Here is a 25,096-nt window from a genome sequence, read left to right on the forward strand (position 1 = left end):
TGGCTCTGCGGGGGGCGTCCCCCTGGCCTCGGACCTTTGGCCTCTGCCACTTGGGTGGCCTGGTCCTGCCCTCAGGTGGTCTTTCATGAAGGTTCCTGAGCGTGACAAGAGCGGCCCCGTCGGGTCCTGGGAGCCACACATGGGGGCCCCAGGTGCTCCGTGTTTCTGCCTCTGCCTCAGTCCCCGGTGGCAGCCCCCTGTGTGTCCTTAGTGGGGCTCCTGGTCTCTCCCTGTCCTGATCCCAGCGCCTCCGGGCTGGGCCTCGTCCTGGAAGGGGCCGGGTGGACGCACCAGGACTTGCATCTGCTTTGTGCGGCTCGGCGGTGGGGCCTGGGCAGGGGCTTGGGGACTGGGAGCTGGGGACTGGGAGGTGGGGGGAGCTGGTGGGGAGCTGGGAGCTGGGATTGGAAGCTGGAAGCTGGGGGACTAGGAGCTGGGGGGGAGCTGGGAGCTGGGGGGGAGCTGGGAGCTGGGGGGGAGCTGGGGGAGGCTGGGGGACTGGGAGCTGGGGACTGGGAGCTGGGGGGGCAGGGAGCTAGGGGAGGCTGGGGGACTGGGAGCTGGGGACTGGGAGCTGGGGGGGGCGGGGAGCTGGGGGAGGCTGGGGGACTGGGACCTGGGGGGCAGAGCTAGGAGCTGAGGGGGGAGCTAGATGGGAGCTGGGAGCTGGGGGAGGCTGGGGGAGCTGGGGGAGGCTGGGGGAGCTGGGGGGCAGGGAGCTGGGGGGCGGGGAGCTGGGGGGCGGGGAGCTGGGGGTCCTGGCCACACGAGCTGCGGAGACCCAGGCCCCAGGTTGGGAAGGCCGCCTGGCCACGGGCGGAGTGAGTGGCCGTCCCCTCCCGTTTGGGCCTGGAACCGGCCTGGCCACGACCTCCCCGGAGGACCAGTGTGTCCCCCCCAGGCCGGCAGTGGCCGTGGAGGAGCCACACACGTCCCCCGCTCCCCCTGGGGGCAGGAAGACCCCGTTTTCTGGGCTAGCAGGGCCCCAGGAAGGGGGGACAGGCCCCCGGGAGGGCGAGTGGTGGCGGCTCCAGGCCTCCAGGAGCCCCGTCCTGCGAGTGCGGGTCCCACCTGGCGACGGCCCCGTGTCATCAGTGCCCCCCAGAGCCCTGCAGCATGGCACATGTCCCCCTCCCCGCCCCGTCCGCGGCCCACCCTAGGCCAAGGGAGCCCCTGTGGAAGCAGCAGCCACAGAGGTTAGAAGCTGGTGACCTTGGTTTGACCGGCGCCGCCCGCCACCCGCAGCTCCGTGACCAGGTGGCCCTGCCCGGCAGAGGCAGTGCTTCGGGAAGTCTCCGGGCCAAGCCACGCTTTCGTGCTTGGGGGGGCCGCGGTCGGGGGACCCGGGGCGGGGGTGTCGTCCGGGGGCCATCGTGGGGGGTGTGTGAGGCAAGGGGCCAGTGGGGGTGAGGCCTTGGCCTGCGCTGCGGGGGGCGCGGGGTCGCCCATGGGGGCCACGGTGTCTGCCTCCGGGTGGCCCCGGGGAGCACCTGCAGGGACCGCGGCGTGGAGGCTGCCGTCAATCTGGCGCTGCTGCTGGGCCGCCGCGGCTCCCCGGAGGGAGGACCCTGTCTGGACGGTGGCTGGGGACCTGCGCCCTGGGTGGGATCCAGCCCTGGCCGAGCCTCCCGGTGGCGGGCGCTGCGCAGTCCCCATGCCCAGGGAGGGCCCTGTGGCTCCGCAGAGTGCGGGGGGAGCGAGCGGCCGGTGCACACCCGTGTGGGTGGGGGTGCACACATGCGCCCGTCAGGGACGGAAACGACTTTTCTGCCTGGAGGGCCCCGCACCCTCGCACAGTCCCGGAGCCCAGTGCGTGGCCGCGGGAGCCCTGACCGCCCCCTGGGCACCGCGCCGGCGCTCGGGGGACAGGCGGCCTGAGCGTCCCCGTGTGACACGGACCGGGAGGGACAAGCTTGGTTTCTGCAGCAAGGGAGCTCGGAGGCCCCCTGGTTCGCCCCCCGGTTCACGGTCCTAAAGCCACCGGTTCTCGACCTTAACATAAGGCGTCTTTTAAAATGGTGTTTACCGGGGCCCCTCGCTGCCTGTCAGTAGAGCATGTGACTCGATCTCGGGGTTGTGGGTTCGAGCCCCACGTTGGGTACAGAGATTACTTGATCTTTTTAAAAAACTAAGTTTACAGACGTGGTCTCCCAGGACCCCCGGCCCCCCCTGCTGCCCTGGGACGGCCCCTCCGTGGGCTGCGTGGTTCCAGCCCGTCTCCAGCCGCTTCTGAGCACGGGGTCTGTAACCGAGGTGTGGATTTCTGTGTCTGTAACGTGTTTCCTTGTACGCGCGGTTTTACCATCCTACCTGTTCCTCCGAAGTCTTCCGCGTTGCACGCTGGTGGCCGTCTAGCTCACTCCTCTTCATCACCATCTAGTGTCCATTGCAGGGCCCATCACCCTCTCCCCAGGATGTTTAAACGCCCTTTATTTTTATTCCTGAAGATTTTATTTTAGACAGAACGTGAGGGAGAGGGTCTTCTGCTGACTCGTGCTGAGTGTGGAGCCCGAAGAGCGGCTCGATCCCACGACCCCGGGATCACAATCTGAGCTGAAATCAAGAGTCAGACACTCACCGACTGGGTGCCCCTAAATCCCAATTTAAAAGCAAAACCGTTACCAGTTTTGATGCTTCCCTTTGATTATAGGAAAAAGCAAGACACTCATTTTATAGAAAAACTTGAAGTTCAGACATCTAGAAGGGAAAGTACGGGACCCTGTGCCCGTCTACCTGTAACTTTCCTAAAACCTACGTATTTTCGTACATACATCGCTTGTGTCAACGTCTCTCATGCCGTGTTTTCCCAGGTCGTTAGAGCTGGAACTGGGCCTGCAGGCTACAGCCCCGTGGCCAGCCCTGGACCGTGGCCTGGGTCTGGACGTCCTGCGAGCTTCAAGTGGCGTTTATAGTCTTAAAGGTTTGAACACAAAGGCAGGCCAAGGCAGAGCTTGTGCTAGGCCCGGCGCGTGGCCATGAAGCCCCACACGTCGACCGTCCGGTCCGTTCCAGGACACCTGTGCCCACTCCCCGTCCAGGCTGCCGCGAGCCAAGCCGGGCCGCCACGCTCATGAGCTTCTCAGCGCATGCAGGATGGTGAGGCCACGTGGGGGGGTTCAGAGGGGGCTCGTGCCTTGTGACCCGACAGGACTTCGTGGAGGTGGCCCCACGGCGACCTGGAAGGATTCAGCCCCGCAGAGCGGCCGGTCCCCATGGCAGAGACGCGGCTTCGCGGCGTCCTCCTCGGTGGCAGGTGTTCCGGCGCCGGCTGTCTGGCGGCTCCCCCAGTTTGCAGTTTGAACTCTTACCTCTGGGACCTATTTGAAGAGCCTGGGGCACAGAGCGCAGGGCCACGCCATCGCAGATGCCAAGGTTCGAGGACACCCGCCCGCTGGTTGCTGTACCCCTCGCGGTCCAGGACGGTGCGGCCCGACCCGGGGGCGCGGGTGATGGCTGCGGGAGGACGAAGGTTAGCGAAGGGCAGCCTGCAGCTTTCTTAACGTGCGAGTCTTCCAGGCAGCGCTGTGGTCGTGGCCTCGTGGCCTGAGCGGTGCCGCCTCGACGGTCTGGGAACCCCGAGTGTGGCCTCGCTTCAGTCCCCGGCCGGGGGTGGCCTGTGTGCCCCGCCGTTACCCCTGGGCCTGAAGGGGCGCCGAGGCCAGAGCGGGGGGCGGGCCAGAGGGGCTCTGCAGTGGCGGGGGCAGCCAGGGGCCCCACGCTGGGCCCGGCCCTGGGGGGCGGTGCAGCCCACGGGCGGGAGGGACTCCAGAGCTCGGGAGCCGCACACTCAGCCGCAAGGTTTCCAAATCCAGCAGAATGGGAGGCCTGTCCTAATTAGTGGGCAGACGCCTCCAAGACTTAAAATTCCAAAATCAGGGGATCCCAGGGTGGCTCAGCAGCTTAGTGCCTACCTTCGGCCCAGGGTGTGACCCCGGGGTCCCGGGATCGAGTCCGTCGGGCTCCTGCATGGAGCCTGCTTTTCCCTCTGCTTGTGTCTCTGCCTCCCTCTCTGTGTCTCTCATGAATAAATAAAATCTTTTAAAAAAAATTCCAAAATCACTTTGCTGAGAGAACTTCTGTAGCTTTAATTTCTCATTAGCTTTTTAGAAAAGGTTCCTAAAACATCAGACAGCCCGAACCTAGCTCCTTCCACCCCGCTGTGTCCCACTGCCGTCCACGGGGCATTGGGATGCCCATCAGAGGCCGCACGGAGAGAATTGCCTAAGCAGAGTCCTCAGCCGGGTGACCTCCTGCGATGAGCAGATAAAAGGGCAGAAAATGAGAGGGGAGACCGCTGGTGTGACTGAACCTGTGACCGCAGCTGATGTTCGGAGCCTACTGGGATTATTTACTGAGTTCTTTGCCGCCCTGTTCTCCCAAAGCTAAGATCAGAGCGTGTACCGGAGGGAAAGCAGCAAACTGGAGGGAGTGGAGTCGGGGGTGGCTCAGTCCATGGACTGTCAGGCTGCAGCAACCCTGTTCCCTGGGGGATTGGAAGTAACGCTCTTGCAGATCTCTTGGAAACCAGAAGGGTGGCTCTAGAAGCAATTCATATCGCAGCTCTCCTTGCCAGTCCCACGACCTCCCCTTCTCTGCTCTGCGCTCACAGGTACGAAGAGGACAGCGCTGAGAGCTTGTCGTGCCTTCCGAACACGAAGGGAAGCCTTTTGGTAGAGCTCACCCAGGACCTGAGGGGACTGGTGGACGCGGCCCTGGACGCCCAGCCCTCCTGGAGAGTTCTGGAGACTTCCTCTGTGCCTTTGAGATGTGGATTTTCTACCCCCAGCTACTCCAGGACCTCCATCATGATTTGAGATGCAAACTTGAGGGAGGGAGGATGGGATTTATCTACTTTTGGCTTCCTCGTAGAGAGGAACTAAAAGATTCTTGGGTCTGTTAGGGGTTTGTGCCACGTGAAACAACTATACACATAAGGAAGCCTAGGTCTTAGGCAAATCTGAGAACGTTCTATGATCTAGAGAATACCGTGACAGTTCACAACTGGTTATTGCCATTCACTGGAAGGGTCTCAGGCTTAAAAGATTCTAATGCGACTGAAGCAACTAGAACAAGGAAAACATTGCAAGGAAAGTGATTTGGATAAAAGAGGTCTGAGGAACGGAGATGGACTTTTTTTTAATAAAGATTTTATTAGAGCACGAGCAGTGGGCAGAGGGAGAAGCAGACTCCCCACTGAGCAGGGCGCCCGACACAGGACTCGATCCCAGAATCCTGACATCAAGACCTGAGCTGGAGGCAGACGCTTCACCCGCTGAACCACCCAGGCGCCCGATGTACTTTTGTTGAGGACAAAGCTGCAGGTTTGTGGAAAAGGAAACTTTGAAGAGAACTTTTAATGTGTGATGAAGCCAAGATTAAAATTTAGTTTTAATATTAAAAGTAAATGAATGGGTACAGATTGGTTTTTGCTCTTAAAATGAAATTTTCTTTGGATTTCAGGTTTGCTGTTGACAATAGACTGGGAAAGTTTAACTTTTAAATCATCTGCCAGGAAGCCAAGGTTCTGTACCTTAACCAGGTCTTTGGTTTCTGACACCTTTTGCCTAAATCCAACCTGAACTGAGTACTGTTTGACAGAAGTCTGTGACCCTCTTCAGTCAAGCGTCCAAATGTGTTATTTTCGATAAACTTCCGAAAATCAAATTCTAGATAAGGCCTTCATCGGCCTCAGACGAAGTGTTGAGGTTTCCCAGAGGGCCCCCAGACCATCTCATAAGCTTGGTTCTCTTACACAAAGACTGAGGGTAGGCTGATTAGGCTTATCTGGTGTGTGAATTTGTATGGAAAGCATGTCCAATCACGATGATAAACCTTAGGTTGCATGTGTGGGTGAGTGTTAATATAAATGTTCTATGAGTATATGAAATTACTAGAAACCTGGTAGTCCTGGATAATCTTACTGGCCAGAATTCCAATTACCTTAAAATGTTCAGAAATGAGCAGTTCTGTTGATTCCAGTATAAGGAACTCTCCTCGGGTCTCTAACCACAGCGTAAGCTTGTCCGTGACGGGGAGCTCGTGCTCGACTTGGCTGCTCCGCCACAGTCCTGCAAAGGCACCTCCTGCTCAGGGACAGTCAAGGACAGGACTCTGGCAAGGGCGGGCTGCTGACAGCCTTACGTCGGGAAAGTGAGCTGGGTAGGAACTTCCAGAACTAATGAAAACCAGATTCAAGCAGAACAAGTGTCACATGGAACCACGTGAACTTAGGAGGATAACTATGACCTTACGACGTCTGCTTTGAAACATTACCTGTTCTTTTTGTTTTTCCAGATGCGAGGAAACCTTCTCCTGAGGTATTAACAATTTAACATACACCTTTTGTGAGCAGAGACGAAACAATTTTTCTCCTCACCTGATCTCTCCAGATTTTGCAAACTTCGTATTCTCATTTTAGTGGCAATCTATGTGCGAAAGTGCAATAGAACCCGGTCCTGCAACAGGACGTGACTGGGAATGTTGGCTGTGTTACGAGGCTTCGACTGGAGTGTCCTGAGAGTGATGTAAAGACTGAGATGATCAGCTTTCAAGAGCTAAGGCTGATCTTCTGAAGCCAATAAAGACCCTTGGGGAAAATCAGCGTGGCCCCTTGCTCACAGGGTTCCCGGCAGCCTGACCTGGTTGGTGACCCAGGAGCCTCAGGGTATTTTGGGGACCTTGAGAAGAGATGAATTTACCCAAACTGGTGTGTATTGCAGACAAAGTCTGATGGCAGGTCCTTGGTGTGGCTTCTTAGCCTGGAGAGGCTTTTGAGGTTCATCCAAGACTCCTTATGGAAAGTTCCAGCAAAGCAGACTTAGTAGAGCCTAGATGGTGGTACTATTCTTCTGCATCTATGTAAATAACCAGGCTAAGTTTACTCTAACGAGACTTAACTGGAAAACAGACTTAGTCTCACTCCAGTTGTCTTTGATGGAAGCCGGGTGGCTGCAGAGAGACACCATGTTTAAGTAGTACGCCTTCGTGGCCAGCAGATTCTGTGCTGTTAACGGGCTGTGAGGTTTTGTTTTCTACCCGTAAACTGGACTAGGTCCCAAATTCTTCTGTTTTCCTGTTATATTTGGCTGTAACTCTCCACAAATTGATGTTTCCAATGCACCCTGCCTTTCTTACTTGGAGCTGCTGAGAACTAAAACCGCCCTCTTCCTGAAGCTGCGCAAACCAGCCGGACACCCCATCAGGCACTCCAGAGGAACCACATGAGCTCACGTGGGCACAGTCTTTCTGCCTGCTGCTGCGTGGGCCACTCAGAAAGCTTCACACTGAAGTCACTCAGAAAGAGACTTCACACTGCAGGTTAGGGCCATCTGCCCGATTTCCACTGCCTGGCTTCACTGCATATGAAGATGCTCTAAGCTCCGGAGCTCAGAAATGGGGACTATAGTCTGCTCCAGTCATTACGCCCTGTTGTTTTCTTCTGTCCCCACAGAAAAGCTTCTTATCAAACACCTGATTCCTCATACGCAGGCCTAACCCGGGAGCCCTCTTGCATAGCTGCCTCCTGAAATCAGACCCAACTGCTTAACAGTACCAATTCTCAGGACTAAGACGGGGTCCGTGGGCTGGAGCAATCTACAGCTCAATTTCTGGGCTGCAAAACTCTCAGGAATTTCAAAGGTGGGCCTGAGGGAGGGAGAGAGTATGTGAGCCCCAAATATGCTACTTTGGCAAGTGGATTTAGTTTGAGCTGAAGACCATCAAGATGCAGCACGTTTAAGAAATGTTTGCCTCTCCCTTAACTCCCTAGAAGGGTTTGGGTAGGAGGCCGTGCTGGGGTGGGAGTGGGGGGGCAGGGGCGGCTGTTCTTATCGGCTATCAACTTTCATCTGCATGACTTAGCTGTTCAGCAGGGTAAGCATCTAATGACCAAGATCTGTTGTTCCAGCTCCGTGATCCTCCTCCTCTCCTGTGGAAGCCCCAGGCCCCTAGCTCACTCTTTAGGCACAGAAGCCTCTATTGCCTGGCTGTCCTTGGGTCTCCTATTCTTATGGGTCCCTTGTATGTACATAATTAAACTTTTGTCCTGTTAATCTGCATAATGTCAATTTTCTTATAAGACCAAGCAAAGAACCTAGCAGGGGAGAGGAGAAAACTCTCCTCCCCAATACTGTGTAAATACTAAAGCAAATGTGCTGACGTTCAGGATGAAAGAACACATAAATATTACATGTTCTTGGTTCAGAAATACCTCCTGACCCACCTGCCTCCCTGGTTTTATGCATTAGGAGCTCCTCTCGTCTCCCTGTGATGTACAAAGCACAGAAGAAATACGGTGGCTTCTTTTCCACCATCCCCAGGCCTGTCCACGGTGCGTGGCATCAGCTGAAAAAGAATCAGATGGATAAAAGTGATGTGTTTAGTTCTGGGATGTGAGAGGAGGGAATGAGAGGGAAGGCACATGGCAGTCTGTTTGGTGTTTCTCTGCTTTTATGCCCAAATGAACTAGAAGATTTACAGGGTGAGAAGGGAGCTTATGTTTTTCAGCTTGTCTCTGAGGATATTCAGAATTAATATGTGAAGCAGCCCAGCTTTCAAGAATAAACAAAAGGGACCCAGTGCATCCTCTGGGCCACTGCTGCCTATGCCCACCGTGTGCAGAGCACGTTCACCCCCTGGACTCTTGAACCGCGGCAGAGCTGTGGGCACGGAGCTCGGTGGAGTCTGACAGGGCGCCAGAAGGGCCTGGACCTCCACCCTGGCTCCAGACAAAGAAGACCTGTTTCCAGGCACCTGTGAAAGATTTTATTGAGTCCGTCAGTCCTGCTAATATCTTAGGTCCAGTGTACATGGTTTACAGAGGCCCTGGTGGCTCCGAAGGCGAGTGCCCTACGCCAGCTTGAGGCACTGTGTGTTGAAGCTGTCCCCTTCTTTGCCGGCGACCGCCTGGAGCAGGGACTGCTTCTTCTGCATGCTGCGGGAGGACTCCAGCTCATACATGGTGGTCAGGTTGAAGAGCACGCTCTCGTGCAGGTAATGCTGGGGGTCCTGCTGGACCATGGCCTCCAGCTGCCGGAGGGAGTCCTTGAGTTTGCCCAGGTAGAGAAGGCACACGGCGGCGTTGTTGTTGGCCTGGGGAAGAGGAACACACGCATGGGGTCAGATACGGCTGCTGTCCAGGGCCCACGTGTCCCCCTGGTTGCGTGCATGAGGGGCAGTGGGCGTGGCTGTGGCTGGCTCTGTCGGAAACCCTCCCACGCCTGCCAGGACTGATGAGGATGGACACAGGACAGGCTCACGGTGTGCGCTCCTGGCTCTTTTGGGGCCTTACCACCGCATTTGTTGGGTCAATCTTGAGGATTTCTGTGAAGAATCTGTGGGCTTCTGCAAAGTTATTCTGACCAAGGTGAAGGAAAGCTCTGGAACATAACAGACAGGTAAACAGTTAACCAGAGGGGCAGGGCAGCTCCCCAGGTGGCAGGGACAGGAACATGCCCCATCTGCCCCCTGCATAATCCTGAGCAGCCTGGTGCTGGGGAGGGGCCGCTGCAGCTGAATGAACCACACCCGTGTCCTGGCTGCCAAGTTAAACCCTCATTAGGTCAGAGGTCACGATGTCACCTCAATGACTCCTGCTCTTCAAGGACACCTGCATGATGGCGTGAGCTCTGCCCTGGGCACGGGCTCCATCGTCAACCTCTGCCCCCAGCCAGCCCCACAGTGTGCTTGACTCATGAGGACACAGAAACAGAGGCACTAAGGCAGCAGGGGGCACGAGGGGGCCTAGACTTACAACAAATATTTACACACATTTGTGTGCAGACGGGCAATATCAACAGCAAGGGGAAAAATCTTAGGCATCTTCCGGTCTTAATGGATTTTAAGTTCTAGGAGACAGCAGCACATGTCCTGGTGGTGATGGAGAGGACTTCCGGGTCAGGTCTGGGTGCAGGGCTGGGAGGCTGTTCCTAGAGGGCTTTACTAAGGAGAGTCTGAGCCCTCAGGAAATCTGAGAAAATACTGTCGCATGAGGCTTACCTGTTCATTAAAACCATTATCCTGCCTTGTAGTCCATCCAATTTCTGTGTTACTTTCTCCACGTCTTGAAAATACTTCTCAGCTGTTTTTATGTCTCCAATCTGCCTGGACAGAGTTACTTAATCAGTTCAGGTAACACAACTAGTAAACGTACATCCACACCTAGAGTTGCTGGTGGGCTGGGCGAGGAGGATATGCTTGCACAGGTGGGGAAACTCTGGGAACCGCCCCAGTCGTTACGTTTGGTGAAAGCGAATGCCACTTAGGATATAGTGGAACATCCATGCCTGTAGGTCAGGAAGGAAAATGCACTTGCCTTATTAAGTCTTAGGTTTTAATTTGTACCTTTTGAGAGGAATCCTAGTAGTAAGTAAAATAATAAATGACAACTTCCAGACAGGCGGCAGAGTAGGAGGGTCCTAAGTCCACCTGGGCCCATGGATTCGGCCAGAGAACACATCAGTGCAAACACTCCAGAAAATGACCCACAGGCAGAGCAAACTCTACAACTAAAGGCAGAGAAGACACCATATAGGAGAGGGTAAGAGGGACAGAGACGAGGTAGGGAGTTACGCCCTGGTAGCTTGGCTGGGGAGAGGGGCCTTGGGCGCAGGGAGGGGTCTGAAACAGACCGTCACACCAGGGATCCCAGATGGGGAACATGAATCCTCAGAGCATCTGGCTTTGAAAATCAGAGGGACTGATTTTTGGAAGTTCTTACAACCAGCCAGACGTCAACCCTGGAACGTCAAAAACCAGCTGGCTTGGCTCTGGGAGAACCCAGAGATGACAAGAAGCTGGGACTCTGCCCTCAAAAGGACACCACAGCAAACAGCCCATGGAGATCTATATTAGAAGCAGCGGTTTGAGAAATGCCTGCGGTGTACAGGAGGGAGAGTTAACGATCTCAGAGTTCCCGAGGGGCATGTGTGGGAAGCACCGAGGCACCTGCATTCATGTGTAGCTTGCTTGCCCTGTGCCCTGACCCCTCCAGCTGGGCCTGCTTCAGATGCTGTGGGTCCCCTTACCCAGAGGACCTGTGCCAACCCTGCCAACAATGTGTCCCCTGACTTCCCTAGGAGGATGCACACAACTTGTTAAAACTGCCCCCTGCCCCCTCCTGCGTGCTTGTACACACTTCCCAGGGGCCCCAGCTGACCCTGGTCTCTGTAGTGACTGCCATCCCCTGTGGAAGAGGGCCATCTGGTGTACACAGCTTGTGGCATGGTGCCCCTGCCCGTGGGTGCTTTGCAGAGTGGCCCTGGCCAGCCTGGGCTCTGCAGCAGCTGTGCATCCTCTGTGGAAGAGAACCAGGGCCACTTCATTGAAAGCATGCAACCTGCCCACTACTTTCAACAGCAAGAGACGTAGCTGACTTTCCTAACAGAGACAGTGCGGCAAAATAAAGAGATGGAGGAGTATGTCTCAGATGAAAGAACAGGACAAAACTGCAGCAAGAGACCTGAGCCAAATGGAGATTAGTATGCCCTATAGAGAATTTAATGATATAAGGATACTTACTGGGCTTGAGAGAAGAATGGAGGACATCAATGAAACCCTTAACACCGAGATAAAAAGAACCAATGAGAGATGAAGAACACAATAAATGAAATAGAAAATACACTAAATGGAATAAATAGCAGGTTAGAGGAAGCTGAGGAGCAAGCAAGTTAATGACCTGGAGGACAGAGTTATGGAAAGTAATCCAGCTAAGCAAGTGAGAGAAAAAAAGATTATGCAAAATGAGAGAACAGACTTCAGGACCTCAATGACTCTGTCAAGTGTAATACCAGCTGCATTACAGAGATCCCAGAAGAAGAGGGTGCAAAAAAGTGGCAGAACATTTACTTGAAGAAATAACTGCTGAAAACTTCCCTAATCTGGAGAGGGAAATAGACTCCCACATTCAGGAGGCACTGAGAATTCTCAACCACCCACAGAGGTCCACATCAGATACACACTAATTAAAATGTCAAAAAGCAGAGACAGAACAAGCAGCAAGATAAAAGAAGACAGTTACACACAAGGGAAACCCCACAGGCTATTGGGGACTTTTCAGTAGAAACTTCCCAAGCCAGAAGGGAGAGTGGGATGATACATTCAAAGTGCTGAAAGGGAAAAACCTGCAGCTGAGAACACTCTATCCAGCAAGTCTATCATTCAACGTGGAAGAGTGCTCACTTCAGCAGCAGAATGCTAAAATTGGAACGACACAGAGAAGATGAGCAGGGCCCCTACACCGAATAGGATGGGAAATGGAGACTTTCCTAGACAGACAAAAACTAAAGGAATTCATGGCTATTAAACAAGCCCTGCAATGAATATTAAAGGTTGACTCTTGGAGTGGAAAGAAACCATAAGTGAGGGTGATAAAAGTAAAAACACAAAAGCAGTAAAAAGAAGTATATCTGTAAAAGTCAGTCAAGGGATTCACAATATAAAAGGATGTAAAATGTGACACACCATATACCTAAAACCTATGTGTGGTGGGGGAGAGGAGTAAAGAATGGGCCCAAACTGTAGCGACCATCAATTTAACATAGGCTGCCATACACAGAAGATGCTGGCTACAGATGTAATGGTGAGCACAACTCAGAAACCAGTAATAGATGTGCAAAGAATAAGGAGAAGAGATTCCAAATATATCATTAAAGAAAGTCAACAAACCATGAAAGAGAGCAAGAGAAGGATCAGAGAAAAATTACACAACCACAAAATGAGTATAACAAAATGGTAGTAAGTACAAATCTATCAATAATTACTTTGAATGTAAATGGACTTAAGGCTCCAACCAAAAGACACTGGGTGACAGAGTACAGTAAAAAACAAAACAAAAAACAATGAAAACAGACCTATCCCATATGCTGCCTGCAAGATTCATTTCAGACCTAAAGACACCTGAAGATTGAAAGTGAGGGGGTGGGAAAGCATTTATCATGCAAATGGATATCAAAAGAAAGCCAGGATAGCAATGCTCTTATAAGACAAAATAGACTTTAAGAGAGAGAGACAAAGGGAAGATTCTATATGTAATAATAAAGGGAACAATCTAAGAAACAGATATAATAATTGTGAATATTTATGCACCCAGTATGGGAGCAACCAAATATATAAAACAGTTAATAACAAACATGAAGAAACTCACTGATAATAAGTAATAATTGTAGGGACTCTAACAGCACACTTACATCAATGGACAAATCATTCCAACAGAGAATAAGAGAAGAGTGCCTTTGAAGGACACACTGGACCAGATAGATCTAACAGATATATTCAGAACATTCCATCAAAAGCAGTAGAAAGCACATTCTTTTCAAGTACACATGGAACAGTCTCCAGAACAGATCATGTATAAGGCCACAAAACCGATCTCAACAAATTGAAGAAGATCAAAGATACTGTCCATCTTTTCTGACCTCAATGCTATAAAACTAGAAACCACAAGAAAAATCTGTAAAGACCACAAACACATGAGGTTAAATAACATGCTACTAAACAATAAATGGGTCAAACAAGAAATCAAATAAATCAGGAATTACATGAAAACAAATGAAAATGAAGTTACAAGGGGTCCCTGTTCAGTAGGGAGTCTGCTTCTCCCTCTGCTCTGCCCCCCACCCTGCACATGGTCTCTCTCTAATAAATAAAATAAAAAATCTTAAAAAAAAACAAAACCCAAAATCACAAATGAGAAAGAACCAACAGCACAAAAATACAATTATGATAAGAGATTATGAAAAATTATACGCCAACAAATTGGACAACTGAGACCAAATGGTAAATTCCTAGAAGCATAAACTAACACTGAAGCAGAAAGAAATAGAAAATTTGAACAAAACAATTTCCAGCAATGAAATTTACTCAGTAACTAAAAATCTCCCAACAAACACAAGTCCAGGACCAGATGGCTTCACAGGGAATTCTACAAAACACATAAAGAAGAGTTAATACTTAATTCTTCTCAAACTCTTCCAAAAACTAGAAAAGGAAGAAAAACTTCCAAATTCATTCTACAAGGCCAGCATTATCCTGATACCAAATCAGATAAAGATACCACCAAAACTACAGGCCAACATCCCTGACGAACAGAGATGTAAAATCCTCAATAAACTATTAGCAAACCCAATCCAACAACACATTAAAAAAAAGAAAATTACCACAATCAAAAGGGATTTATCCCTGAGATGCAAGGGTGGTTCACTATTTGTAAATCAATCAACATGATACATCCCATCAATAAGAGAAAGGATAAAAACCGTATGATCACTTCAATAAATGCAAAAAAGCACTGACAAAGTACAACATCCATTCATGATAAAAGCCCTCAACAAGCGGGTTTAGAGGCAACATAAGATAATAGAAGGCATGTATGAAAAATCCACGGCTAGTATCATCCTCAATGGGGAAAAGCTGAGACATTTCCCCCTCAGGTCAGGAACAAAACAGGAATGTTCACTCTCACCACTTCTATTCAACATAGTACTGGAAGTCCTAGCCTCGGCAATCAGATAAGAAAAAGAAATAAAAGGCATCCAAATTGGTAAGGAAGAAATAAAGCTCCCACTATTTGCAGATGACATGACACTATATATAGAAAACCCTAAAGATTCCACCAAAAAGCTACCGTTACTGACAAATTCAGTAAAGTTGCAGGATACAAGATCAACGTGTAGAAATCTACTGCAATCCTATATACTAATAATGAAGCAGCAGAAAGAGAAATCAAGAAATCAATCCCACTTACAATTGCACCCAAAATAATAAAATACCTAGGAATAAACCTAACCAAAGAGGTAAAAAGATCTGTCTCTGAGGATGACACAAAGAAATGGAAGAAAGACATTCCATGCTCAGTGATTGGAAGAACATATATTGTTAAAATGTCTACATTTGAGGAATCTACAGATTTAATGCAATCGTTATTGTGATACCAATAGCATTTTCCTTCCCCAGTGATAGAGCAAACAATCCTAAAATTTGTATGGAACCACGAAAGACCCTGAATAGACAAAGCAATCTTGAAAAAGAAAACCAAAGCTGGAGCCATCACAATTCTAGATTTCAAGTTATATTATAAAGCTGTAGTAATCTAAACAGTATGGTACTGGCACAAAAACAGACACATAGATCAATGAAAGAAAACAGAAAATCCAGAAATAAACCCACAATTATATGGTCAATTAATCTTCAACAAAGGAAGCAAGACTATACAATGGGTGGTGGGGAGACAGTCTCTTCAACAAACCAGTGTTGGGAAAACTGGACAGCAACACGCAGAAGAATGAGATTGGACTATTCTCCTACAGCATACATAAAAATAAATTCAAACAAGGATTAAAGATCTAAATATGAGACTTGAAACCATAAAAATCTTAGAAGACAACAAAGACTATAACCTCTGTGACATCAGCCATAGCAACATTTTTCTAGATATGTATTCTGAGGCAAGGGAAACAAAAGCAAAAATAAACCAGTGGGACTACATCAAAATAAAAAGCTTCTATTCTGCACAGCAAAGAAAACAATCAACAAAACTAAAAGGCAACCTACTGAGTGGGGAAGGGTTAGTATCCAAAATATATCAGGAACTTATAGAATGCAACACCCAAGAAACAAATAATCCAATTTAAAAACTGGAAGAAGTCATGAGCAGACATTTCTCCCAAGAAGACACACAGATGGCCAACAGACACATGAAAAGATGCTCAACTTCCCTGGTCATCAGGGAAACTCAAACCCAAACCACAATGAGGTATCACCTCACATCTGTCAGAATGGCTACAATCAACAACACAAGAAACAACGAATGTTGATGAGGACGTGAAGAAAGGAGAACCTTGCACTGCTGGTAGGCATGCAAACTGGTGCAGCCACTCTGGAAAATGGTACAGAGGTTCCTCAAAAAGCTAATAGAGCTACCCCGTGTCCCAGCAATTGCACTACTAGGTATTTACTCAAAGAACATAAAAAGACTAATTCGAAGGGATACATGCACCACTATGTTAGAAGCAGCATCACCTGCCGTAGCCAAGACACGGAAGCAGCCCAAGTGTCCACTGATGAGTGGATAAAGGTGTGGTGTCTGTACACAAGGAAGTATTATTCAGCCACAAAAAAGAATGAAATCTTGCCATTTGCAATGACATGGATAGAACTAGAGAGTATAATGCTAGTGAAGTAAGTCAGAAAAATACATACAATTTCACTCATATTTGGAATTTAATAAACAAAACAAACGAGCAAAGGGAAAAAAGAGACAAACAGAAACAGACTGTTAACTACAGAGGACATGTGGACGGTCACCAGAGGGGCGGTGGGCGGGGTGGGGGTTGGGGGAAACCGGTGATGCAGATGAAGGAGGCACCTGTTGTGGCGAGCAGCAGGGGATGTACGGAAGTGTCGGATCTCTATACTGTGAACATGAAACTAATATAACACTGTGTATTAACTACATTGCAATTTAAAGACAATTAAAAATAAAAATTCTTAAATATATTTAAAAAGCTTGAAAAAAAAAAAAAGGCACATTGTGTTTTGGTACAATAAGGCAGGCCCCAAATCAGGTTTTTGGGCTGTGACTGGTGAAATGACAGCAACCATCACATTCACAAATTTCAAAGTCATACTCTGATCCAATACAGAACTCTACTTTTTGTCAAAACAAAACCAAGCCACTCCCACTGGTGAAACACCTGAGGGAGCCCCTTAGCTGTCCTTGGCGCGGAGAGGGCCGGCCCTGACTCCTGACGGCTGGCATCTCCTGCACCGCCACTGCTAAGGCACCACAGCCTGGGCTCTGGGAAGCAGAAAGACTCAGATCTCCTTTTGCCGTCAAAGTGTAAGGAAGAGAATGAGAGACCTAACCTAATATTTTGAGAATATATGGAAAATAAAAAATCCTGTTAGAGCACAAACCTCACTAAAGGGTCATATAGAAACAATGTCCTTAGTGTTCCAGGGCTAGCTCGGGGAAGTGGACCCAGGGCTAGTGAGCTCTACGTTACAGAACAGAGAGAGGGACGGGGGGTCTGTAATCCAGATCCTGATCTTAGGCCCTGGTGGGGGCCGCAGACAGCCAGTGTGTGAGCGGGGACACCGGCTGCTCTGAGCTCCACACTGTTTTCCTGGAAGCCTGTGTGGCCTTGAAGCTGGAATGTGTCCCAGTGGAGCAAAGGGCAGGGGTGCTCACCGTCCCGAGGCACAGAGGCGGGTCCCTTCGGTTCAGGATTACCCTCCAGCGGCTGCTGCTGGTGTCTTGGTCCCCCTCCGTTACCCTGAGAGAGGGGCTCGCTGTCTGGTGACAGAAAGGACACTGACTATACTGCTGCTGCTGTGAGCAGTAAGTGCCCCTCGCCTCTCTTCTGGGAGCGCCCTGACTTCTGCCAGCATCCAGGAAACCCGCAGCGAAGCACAGAGCTCGCACGGAGGACAGAGCTTCAGACCTTTCCCAGTTGGTCATGCGCACCCACACAAAACCACAAGTCAAGCCACGTTAGTAGGAAGAGAAGACGCACAGAAGGCAGAATGGCATTTGTCGCTTGCTTCCCCTCTTGTGCTCCACAGTTTGAAGTCCTCCGCTGCAGACATCTCCCTAGGTGACGTCAAAGAAGCTGGAGTCTGTAGGCTCCACGCCATGTCCCCAGTTCGAACATCTGAACCTCCAACGTGTGTCCGTCCACCTTACCCTGGGCCTCGTTTTAGAGGACCAGGCTGCAAACTCCATGAAGTCACGGGGGCCAGTGCTATTTACCCAGCCCTGCGGATGTGGCGGGTGGGGGCTGTGCCACGAGCTTCCCACACTGCTCTGCTCTCGCACTCTGGCCTCTGGTGTCTGTATTTATTGCCACCGTTTATATTGAGATATAAACGGATATTTATTGAGATATATTTGACACACTGAAAATCTGAGGTATAGGACGTGTTTGGTTTGGTATGTTTATGTGTTGCAATCATTTAAAGATCAAATGTCAAAAGGCAATTAAAATTATTGCAGAATATCTAGCAAAGAAGCCCAGACCTAATAACCCAGATTATTTGAAGAAGACACCAGATAAATAGTGGATGAATTAGCCAAGAGAAGACATGAACAGAATTATAAATGTGAAAGGAGAAATCGCTGTAGGTAGAAAAGAAATCGATCATGAAAGAGCATCGCAGTTTACAGAACTCCGCGCAAACATGTGTGAACTCGTGGCCCAAACAGGTGATGTCCCAGGACGCTGACGTGCCACAACTGATCTCGGGAACAGAGAAGAGCCCTCGGGCTAGAACATAAAAGCCCGCTACTAACAGTGATAAGTTAGGAAGCGCAATCAGCATCGATGCCACAAATAAAAACTCATGCTTGGCCCAAGCATTTCATCAGTGACTTACTCAAACCTTCAAGGAACAACAGCTAATTCCAAAATATCTGAAATTTGCCAGAGATTAGCAAAAGAAGGAAAGTCTTTAACTCCTTTTCATTAAGAAGGAAGGCAGCAGCATATGTGAAAGGTGCTTGCGGCTGCGAGCCTCTCAACATGAGGGTCCAGGGAAACCCGCCTGCCTGAGCCGCCCGAGAGGCGCCGGTTCTGCGGTGACAAATGCCACAACGTCCCTGCAGCGAGACTACAGAGACCTCCCGGGGGGTGCTGTGGGGGCTTCCTCCTGTCCTCCAGCCCGTCCCAGAGACGGTGGCCTTGCGAGGTCCCTGGGAGCCAGGCCAGTTTGTGCCCAGGCCCCCCGCCCGGACTCATACCTGTTCCCCAGCACAGATCCTAGCACAGCCATCACCGCCTAGGCCCTGGCTGAGCCTTCCGTGTTCCGCGTGGGGAGCCGCGTGGTGAGAGGACAGTCAGAAGCACAGCTCCGGTGCCACCGCATCAGGTGGCGTCCTGCCACCGCAGGCTGGGAGACCCTCTGACTCTGTAGACAGTGCCAGGCCCCAGGGCCCTTCCTGTGTCCTGCTGGCCAACTTCGGTTATGGAAACACGGGTGGGGAATTCATCTGGAAAAACCATTCAGCTCAAGTTTTTATGTTTGTATCTATAAAACATTTTCGTACTTTAAAGCTTATCAAACCGGTATGCTCCTGATGGGCCAAGCCCTCAGATTAGTGGGTGTACGATGGTGCCGTGAGCTGCTGCTGTCTCACGGGGCTCCCTTCCTCCGCGGGTGCTCTCCACGGCATGCCCCGTGAAGCATCCTGAGCGCAGACAGCCCTGGGGCGGATCTTGGCTCTCATCTCCTTTTGCCTGGCTGGGAAGGAGGCAGGGTGAATGAGCAAGCCGCCTGCTCCCGCGTCCACACTTCCCACTGCCTCTGGAGCACGGTGTGCCCCGCTTTAGCGACACCACAGGACAGCATCACTTCCTGCTTTAGTCCACGCTGCCCGGGAGACTGCTTTTACCTGGCGCTTCCTGAACTCCGCCGCGGTGGAGGCTTCCCTGCCTGGTCACTGTCTGCCCCCAGCTCTTGGCCGGGACCCAGGGACCCTGGTCTGCAGCGTGGTGGACCTGCTCTCAGGTGGTCGCTCATGTGCCCTGGGCTCCTGGACCTCACTGGAGCACAAAAGGCTCCTTTCCTGCTGTGAGGGACAGCACCCTGGGACCTGCTCTCCTTGGAGCGAGGACAGAAAAGTCACAGGCCAGGAAGCCTGAGTGGGCTGGCTCCGCGGGACTGGCTGTCGAGTGTAAATAAATGCTCCTCGTACGCATGGTTGTCTGATTACGCTGCTCTTTGTTAGATCGTGCGAGGAACTCCCTCAGAGGACACGCTGTCCCCTGCCGCATTTGCAGCCTCGATGTCCCTTTAGGAGCAGAGATTCCTACTCCACCCGACTCTCCCTCTAACTGGCCGCTCAGCCCACCTGCGTGCAGGGCGATGTTTGAAGGAGGCTCCGCAGGAGAAAGATGCACGGGGATGGGAGCAGGACCAGGGACGCGAGTTCTGATCAGGTGGCGTTACCTGGTCTGCGGGTGCGCTGACAGGAGGTAACGTGCCAAGGTGAGAGATGGGCTCGCCCCTCAGGTCCAGGTCCTGACCGCACCTGGAGTAGCATTCTCCAGGCCAGGGCAGCAGCCTGGGGCGTCGGAGGCAGTGAGACCACACGCAGCGCTCAGCCTGCCCCTGGGCCCCTCTGCGGGGGCGGCGAGGCAGAGAGGAAGCACGCTTGGGTGCCCCGGGGCCCGGAGGGGCCGGGCTGGGGCTGTTTCCGAACCTGGGTATGGATCAGCTGCCTGCTGGGCAACCATGGCTCCGTGGTGAGCACGCCTGGGGCCTGGAGAGTTGGGTGCATGTGTCCTGAAGCAGGTGAGGGTTCGGGGCAGGGTAGGGCTCCCGGGCCTGGGTGTCAGGTCAGGGCAAAGCGCGCGGCCAACTTGGGCAGAGAGAGATGGGGGCCAGTCCTGTGCCTAGGCCCTCGGGCCCTCAGAATTGCTCTTTATCACAACCAGAGGGCCAGAAAGCTCTAGAAATTCTCTGTGAATTCAGGTCATTGTGTGCTTTCTCCCAGGGAGATTTACTCTTTGAATGCTAACTGCGCCGGCGCAGGACCCCGGCCCAGGGGGTAGGGCGCCCCAGACCGCAGAACACAGGATGGGCCGCAGGAGGCTCACGGCCGGGCTGGCTGCTCGCGCCGTGTCCCAGCAGGAACCTCAGCTTCCGCGCTCGGCCCGGGAGCTCCGGGGAAGGCCTGCCCGGCCGTCTTCACGGCTCCCCCTCAGACCCAGAGGCTGCAGAGCACGCTGACCCACCGGGCGATCCGTGCCTCGGGCGCACATGCCGGGTCGCCCCTTGAGGAGCTCTGGCGGAGGCGTGCCGCAAGTGGGAAGTAGCGCAGTCTTGGTCTCCTTTTCTAAGTCACCGAGTTCCGACGGTGTGTTCTCGGGCAGCGGTAAACCTATCAGTGAGAGGTGTCTGACAAACAGTTTCTGAGCGATGAGGTCCCCTGGCCACTCGACTGGGATTCAGGGAGTCAGGTCAACCAGCTTCCTTTGTCTGTCTTCCTGTCTTCACCCGGTGGGAATTCCTGACCAGGCATCACTTCCCTCCACCCTGAGAGGGAGGAAGATCACGAGCTTCCCCTGCACTGTTTGCCACCTTCCACAAACCCACTGTGGAAGCTGGTACTTCTCTCCAGGATTTCTGTGTCTAGAGAGTTCTCTGTACGAGCTGGGGCCAGGAATGTCTGCAGGGAAATGTTCACACAGTCCCAGCCTGACACGACCGCGGTACTCGGTCGGATCCACGACTCCCGCTGCAAGACGTGTTTCAGGTCTCGGGATTCCTAAATGGAAATCCGGCATATATTCTTCAAATTATGTGAACCGAGACTCAGAAATGAAATTTCTGACTTTGTCCTACTAGATTCCAGGCACAGCACTGTGTTCTCTGCTTGGCCTGTCCTGCTCTGCCTGCACGGTGACCCCAGGGGAGGGTCACCAGCATCCACCGTGCACGGTTCAGTGGCTTGCCTGGGCTCACATGCTAGCTGAGCACCGAGAACTGACCGAAACCCGGGTCTTCCAGACTCTACAGTGTGCGCCTGGATATCCACGCCATTATTTAGTGAAAGTGGCCCCTAAAAGCCCCACATAGAGGCCCCTGAGCACCCGGGCCTTCACTGTCAGACTCTCCTTGGACCCTAGTGCATGTCTCATCTGCCTCCTGTGAACAGTATGGGCTGGGGGTGGGGAGGAGTAGGAGACATGTGTGCACATGTGCATGTGTATGTGGCATGGAGAAGAGGGGTGTGTGCACGTGTGTGGTGGGGGGGGTGTATGTGTGTATGTGGATCACTGGGAGTGTAGGAGGGGTGTGTGCATGTGTGCGTGCTATGTGGAGGATGGGTGTGTGTGCATGGACGACCAGAGGTGTCAGACGAGTGTGTGCATGTGTGCATGGATGACCCGGGGTATAGGAGGGGTGTGTGCACGTGTGTGTGTGGACTGCGGGTGCAGGAGGAAGGAGTGTGTGCACGTGTGCATGGACGACCGGGGGGTATAGGAGTGTGTGCGTGGACGGCTGGGGGTGTAGAAGTGTGTGCGTGGACGGCTGGGGGTGTAGGAGTGTGTGCACATGTGTGTGTGTGTGTAGGAAGGCGGTGTGCATGTGCGTGGACCTGGGGGTGTAGGAGTGTGTGTGTGTGTGTGTGTGTGTGTGTGTGTGTATGTATGACTGGGGAGTAGGAATGTGTGTGTGTGGAGGAGGGTGTGCATGTGCATGGACTTGGGGGTGTAGGTGTGTGTGTGTGTGTATGACTGGGGAGTAGGAATGTGTGCACGTGTGTGTGTATGGAGGAGGGCGGTGTGCATGTGCATGGACCCAGGGGTGTAGGAGAAGTATGTATGTGTGTGTGTGTGTGTGTGTATGTATGACTGGGGGAAGGAGGAGTGTGTGCATGTGTGTGTGTGGAGGAGGACGGTGTGCATGTGCATGGACCCGGGGGTGCATGAGGACAGGACCACCCTTCCGTGAGAACCCGAGCTCTGGGCTCAGGGGGCCCTTGTTCTTCCTCACCTCTCGGGCCTCGGGAGGGCTCACCTCACCCACCCACAGGGAAGCCTTAGCCTGCTAACGTGTGAAGTGGCAGGGGGCGCCCGTGGTGGAATGGTCTAGCACGGCGCCCGCTCAGGGTGAGTGGTGCTCCGCAGACGTCTGGCCTTTCCCTGACCATCAGGGAGTGCCTGTTGCTCACCGCCCTTTCCCCAAGCCCGGCTCTGGGACATTATGGCAGAAACCCTAACAGACTGATGGTGTGTGGGGAGCAGAGGCCGCCGAGGCTCAGTGTGAAGGCGGGGTCGCCGTCCAGGGAGACCCAGGTGAGGAGGGGCGCTCATGCCTCTACCACCCGCCAGTCCAGGAGGGCACATCCTGGCTTCAGCGACGTGCCCTCCCCTGCTGCAGTGCTGGGGCCACTGCTTCGAGCTGGACATCCTCTGTGCAGTCTACGCAGCTTCACGCGCTCTTTCCAGCAAAGTATCAGCCAGTTTCTCTATTATCAGCCACGTTGTTTTTTTTTATTATTAAGATTTTATTTATTTATTCATGAGAGACACAGAGAGAGAAGAGAGAGAGAGAGAGAGGCAGAGACACAGGCAGAGGGAGAGGCAGGCTGACATGGGACTCGATCCAGGTCTCCAGGAGGCCCTGGGCTGAAGGCGGCACTAAACCACTGAGCCACCCGGGCTGCCCTATCAGCCACGTTCTAATAAGATTCTCTATGGTTTTATCGGCACTTTTCTGAGGGCAACAGGATGACGTCTAAGGTAATATGTTTCAAGGCGTCACCAATGAAGGTCTATGTAGATTCACATTCAGCAGTCGGGCTTCCCAATCACATCAAGGACTTCATACCCAATACCGTCAAACCAGAATTACCCTAAATAACCTTTAAGAGACATTTGATGTGAAACTATTTCTTTTCCTTTTTTTTCTTTTTGAAGATTTTATTTTTCTGAGAGAGACAGAGCGAGCACAAGCAGGGGCGGAGGGATATGCGGAATCCCCACTGAGTGCAGAGCCCGACGCAGGGCTCAGTCCCGGGACCCCAGGACAACAACTTGAGCCAAAGCAGACGCTTCACCCACTGGGCCTCCTGGGGCCCTCTGTGCTGTTTTGTAAATACAGAATGAGCACTGACTCCCGGGCCCCCCAGGCAGGGACTGTGCGCCATAGCCTGTGCACCCAGTGTGGCCCCTACCTGGAGGAAGATCCGGCCGATGCCGCTCAGCAGCTGTGGCTCCTGCTCTGGGTAGTACTGGATAACTGAGTGATAAGCATCCACAGCCAGCACATAGTCCTACGGGGAGAAAAAGTGGAAGGGCATTTTTGAGTTAAGAAGATCACTCTCTGTCTTACGAAGTTAGAAGCTCAAGTACCTGTAGACTCACGTGTGCAGAGGGGGCACGCCAACACGGGAGCCGGGCCCGCGAGGTGAGCACAGGCCTGCCTGACCACACGTCACACGGGGTTCCAAGTTCTGTTGGAAGCCAGAGTCAGGAAACCCCTTCCTCTCGCTGTGGGGCCTCTTGCTCCCACCATCTAGGTGGCAACACTCACTCTTCCTGACAAAATTATTAAGCGAATCAGTGAATTTCATCTTGTCACCATCTGCCAATTACACGCACCAAATTTATAACAGGATCTTAAACGTTTTCTACGCTAGAAATTGAGGGAAAGTCCTTAAGTGCAAACACACAGAAAACAGCACCAGATGCCCTCACTGAGAGCAGCACAGGACCCTCGGCGGGGCTCACAGTGGATGTTGGCATGTGCTGCGGCAACTCCGCCGGAATCAGAGGTGTGTGTGTGGGACATTGAACGGGTTCCACTGGCTCCTGTGCTGTGCCTTCACCGCCCTCCCCTCCATTGGAGCCCTGTCTGTGGCCCGACCATCTGCACTCCCTTGCGCCCAGAGCCTGCCCGCGGGGGGCACTCAGCTAATGCAGAGGGCTGTAAACCCTGTCCACTCACACGTGGTGACCCCAGTCACCTCTCTCCAGTGTGAGAAAGTCACTTGCCAGAGTCACCTGGACACAGCCCTTGGCTTGTCTCCGGTCCCCACAAACCCAGGCTCCAGGGCACAGCAGTGATCACTGTGATGGTTACTGAGTAGGCTCTTGTGTTGGGCGCTGTGTTTTCCCTGAGTTACAGCACAGACGAGAAACACGGCTCCAGACGCACGTCCCTCCTAGCTCATTCTTCCTAACCCATGAGCACTTCCTTTATTCCTCCACATTTTCAGTCTGATCCAAACTGGGGCTGGAGTTAAAGATGGGTGACAAGTAAAATCCCAGTGTAGCACAAAAAGAATGAAAAAACTCTAGTCTGGCCCCTTCAGTGAAGCTCATTAAGACAAATTTTATTCAAGATGTGATGCTCTGAGGACCCTGACAGCACCTGCCTTCCTTCCCTGTGGCTGCTCGCTGTCTATCACTGCCACCCACAGCAGCGCCACGCTGTATCCAGTGTCATGTGTGCATGCACACGTGTGTGAACATGCAGGAGCGTGTCAGCGAGTGTGTGAATGTGGGAGGCATGGGGCAAGGCACAAGTGTGAGAAAGCTAGCATGTATGAGTGTGTGAACAAGCATGAGCAAGTGCGTGCATGCAGCCATGT

General features: G+C 52.3%; 1 protein-coding gene, 1 long non-coding RNA gene and 1 pseudogene across 6 annotated transcripts in view; 2 read left to right on the forward strand and 1 right to left on the reverse strand.

The window, feature by feature from the left end:
• The first annotated feature begins 1,466 nt into the window (after window positions 1-1,466).
• On the forward strand, window positions 1,467-10,027 carry LOC140601821 (uncharacterized). The gene is made up of 2 exons (XR_012004928.1): window positions 1,467-5,321; window positions 6,295-10,027. It is a non-coding gene; the product is annotated as an uncharacterized lncRNA (long non-coding RNA).
• The window catches only part of TRAPPC12 (trafficking protein particle complex subunit 12), an 84,031-nt gene continuing 67,675 nt past the window's right edge, over window positions 8,741-25,096 (reverse strand). For all 5 annotated transcript variants that reach the window (XM_072771242.1, XM_072771239.1, XM_072771240.1 and 2 more), the window contains exons 9-12: window positions 23,678-23,776; window positions 9,997-10,097; window positions 9,290-9,377; window positions 8,741-9,090 (exon numbers count right to left, since the gene is read on the reverse strand). In XM_072771242.1, the coding sequence (XP_072627343.1) occupies window positions 8,848-9,090; window positions 9,290-9,377; window positions 9,997-10,097; window positions 23,678-23,776 (531 nt within the window). In that variant the 3' untranslated portion in view covers window positions 8,741-8,847. The remainder of the gene's footprint in view (window positions 9,091-9,289; window positions 9,378-9,996; window positions 10,098-23,677; window positions 23,777-25,096) is intronic.
• On the forward strand, window positions 12,171-12,266 carry LOC140601981 (U6 spliceosomal RNA; annotated as a pseudogene).

Source organism: Canis lupus, chromosome 12 (genome assembly GCF_048164855.1).
Source record: "Canis lupus baileyi chromosome 12, mCanLup2.hap1, whole genome shotgun sequence".
Taxonomy (NCBI): domain Eukaryota; kingdom Metazoa; phylum Chordata; class Mammalia; order Carnivora; family Canidae; genus Canis; species Canis lupus.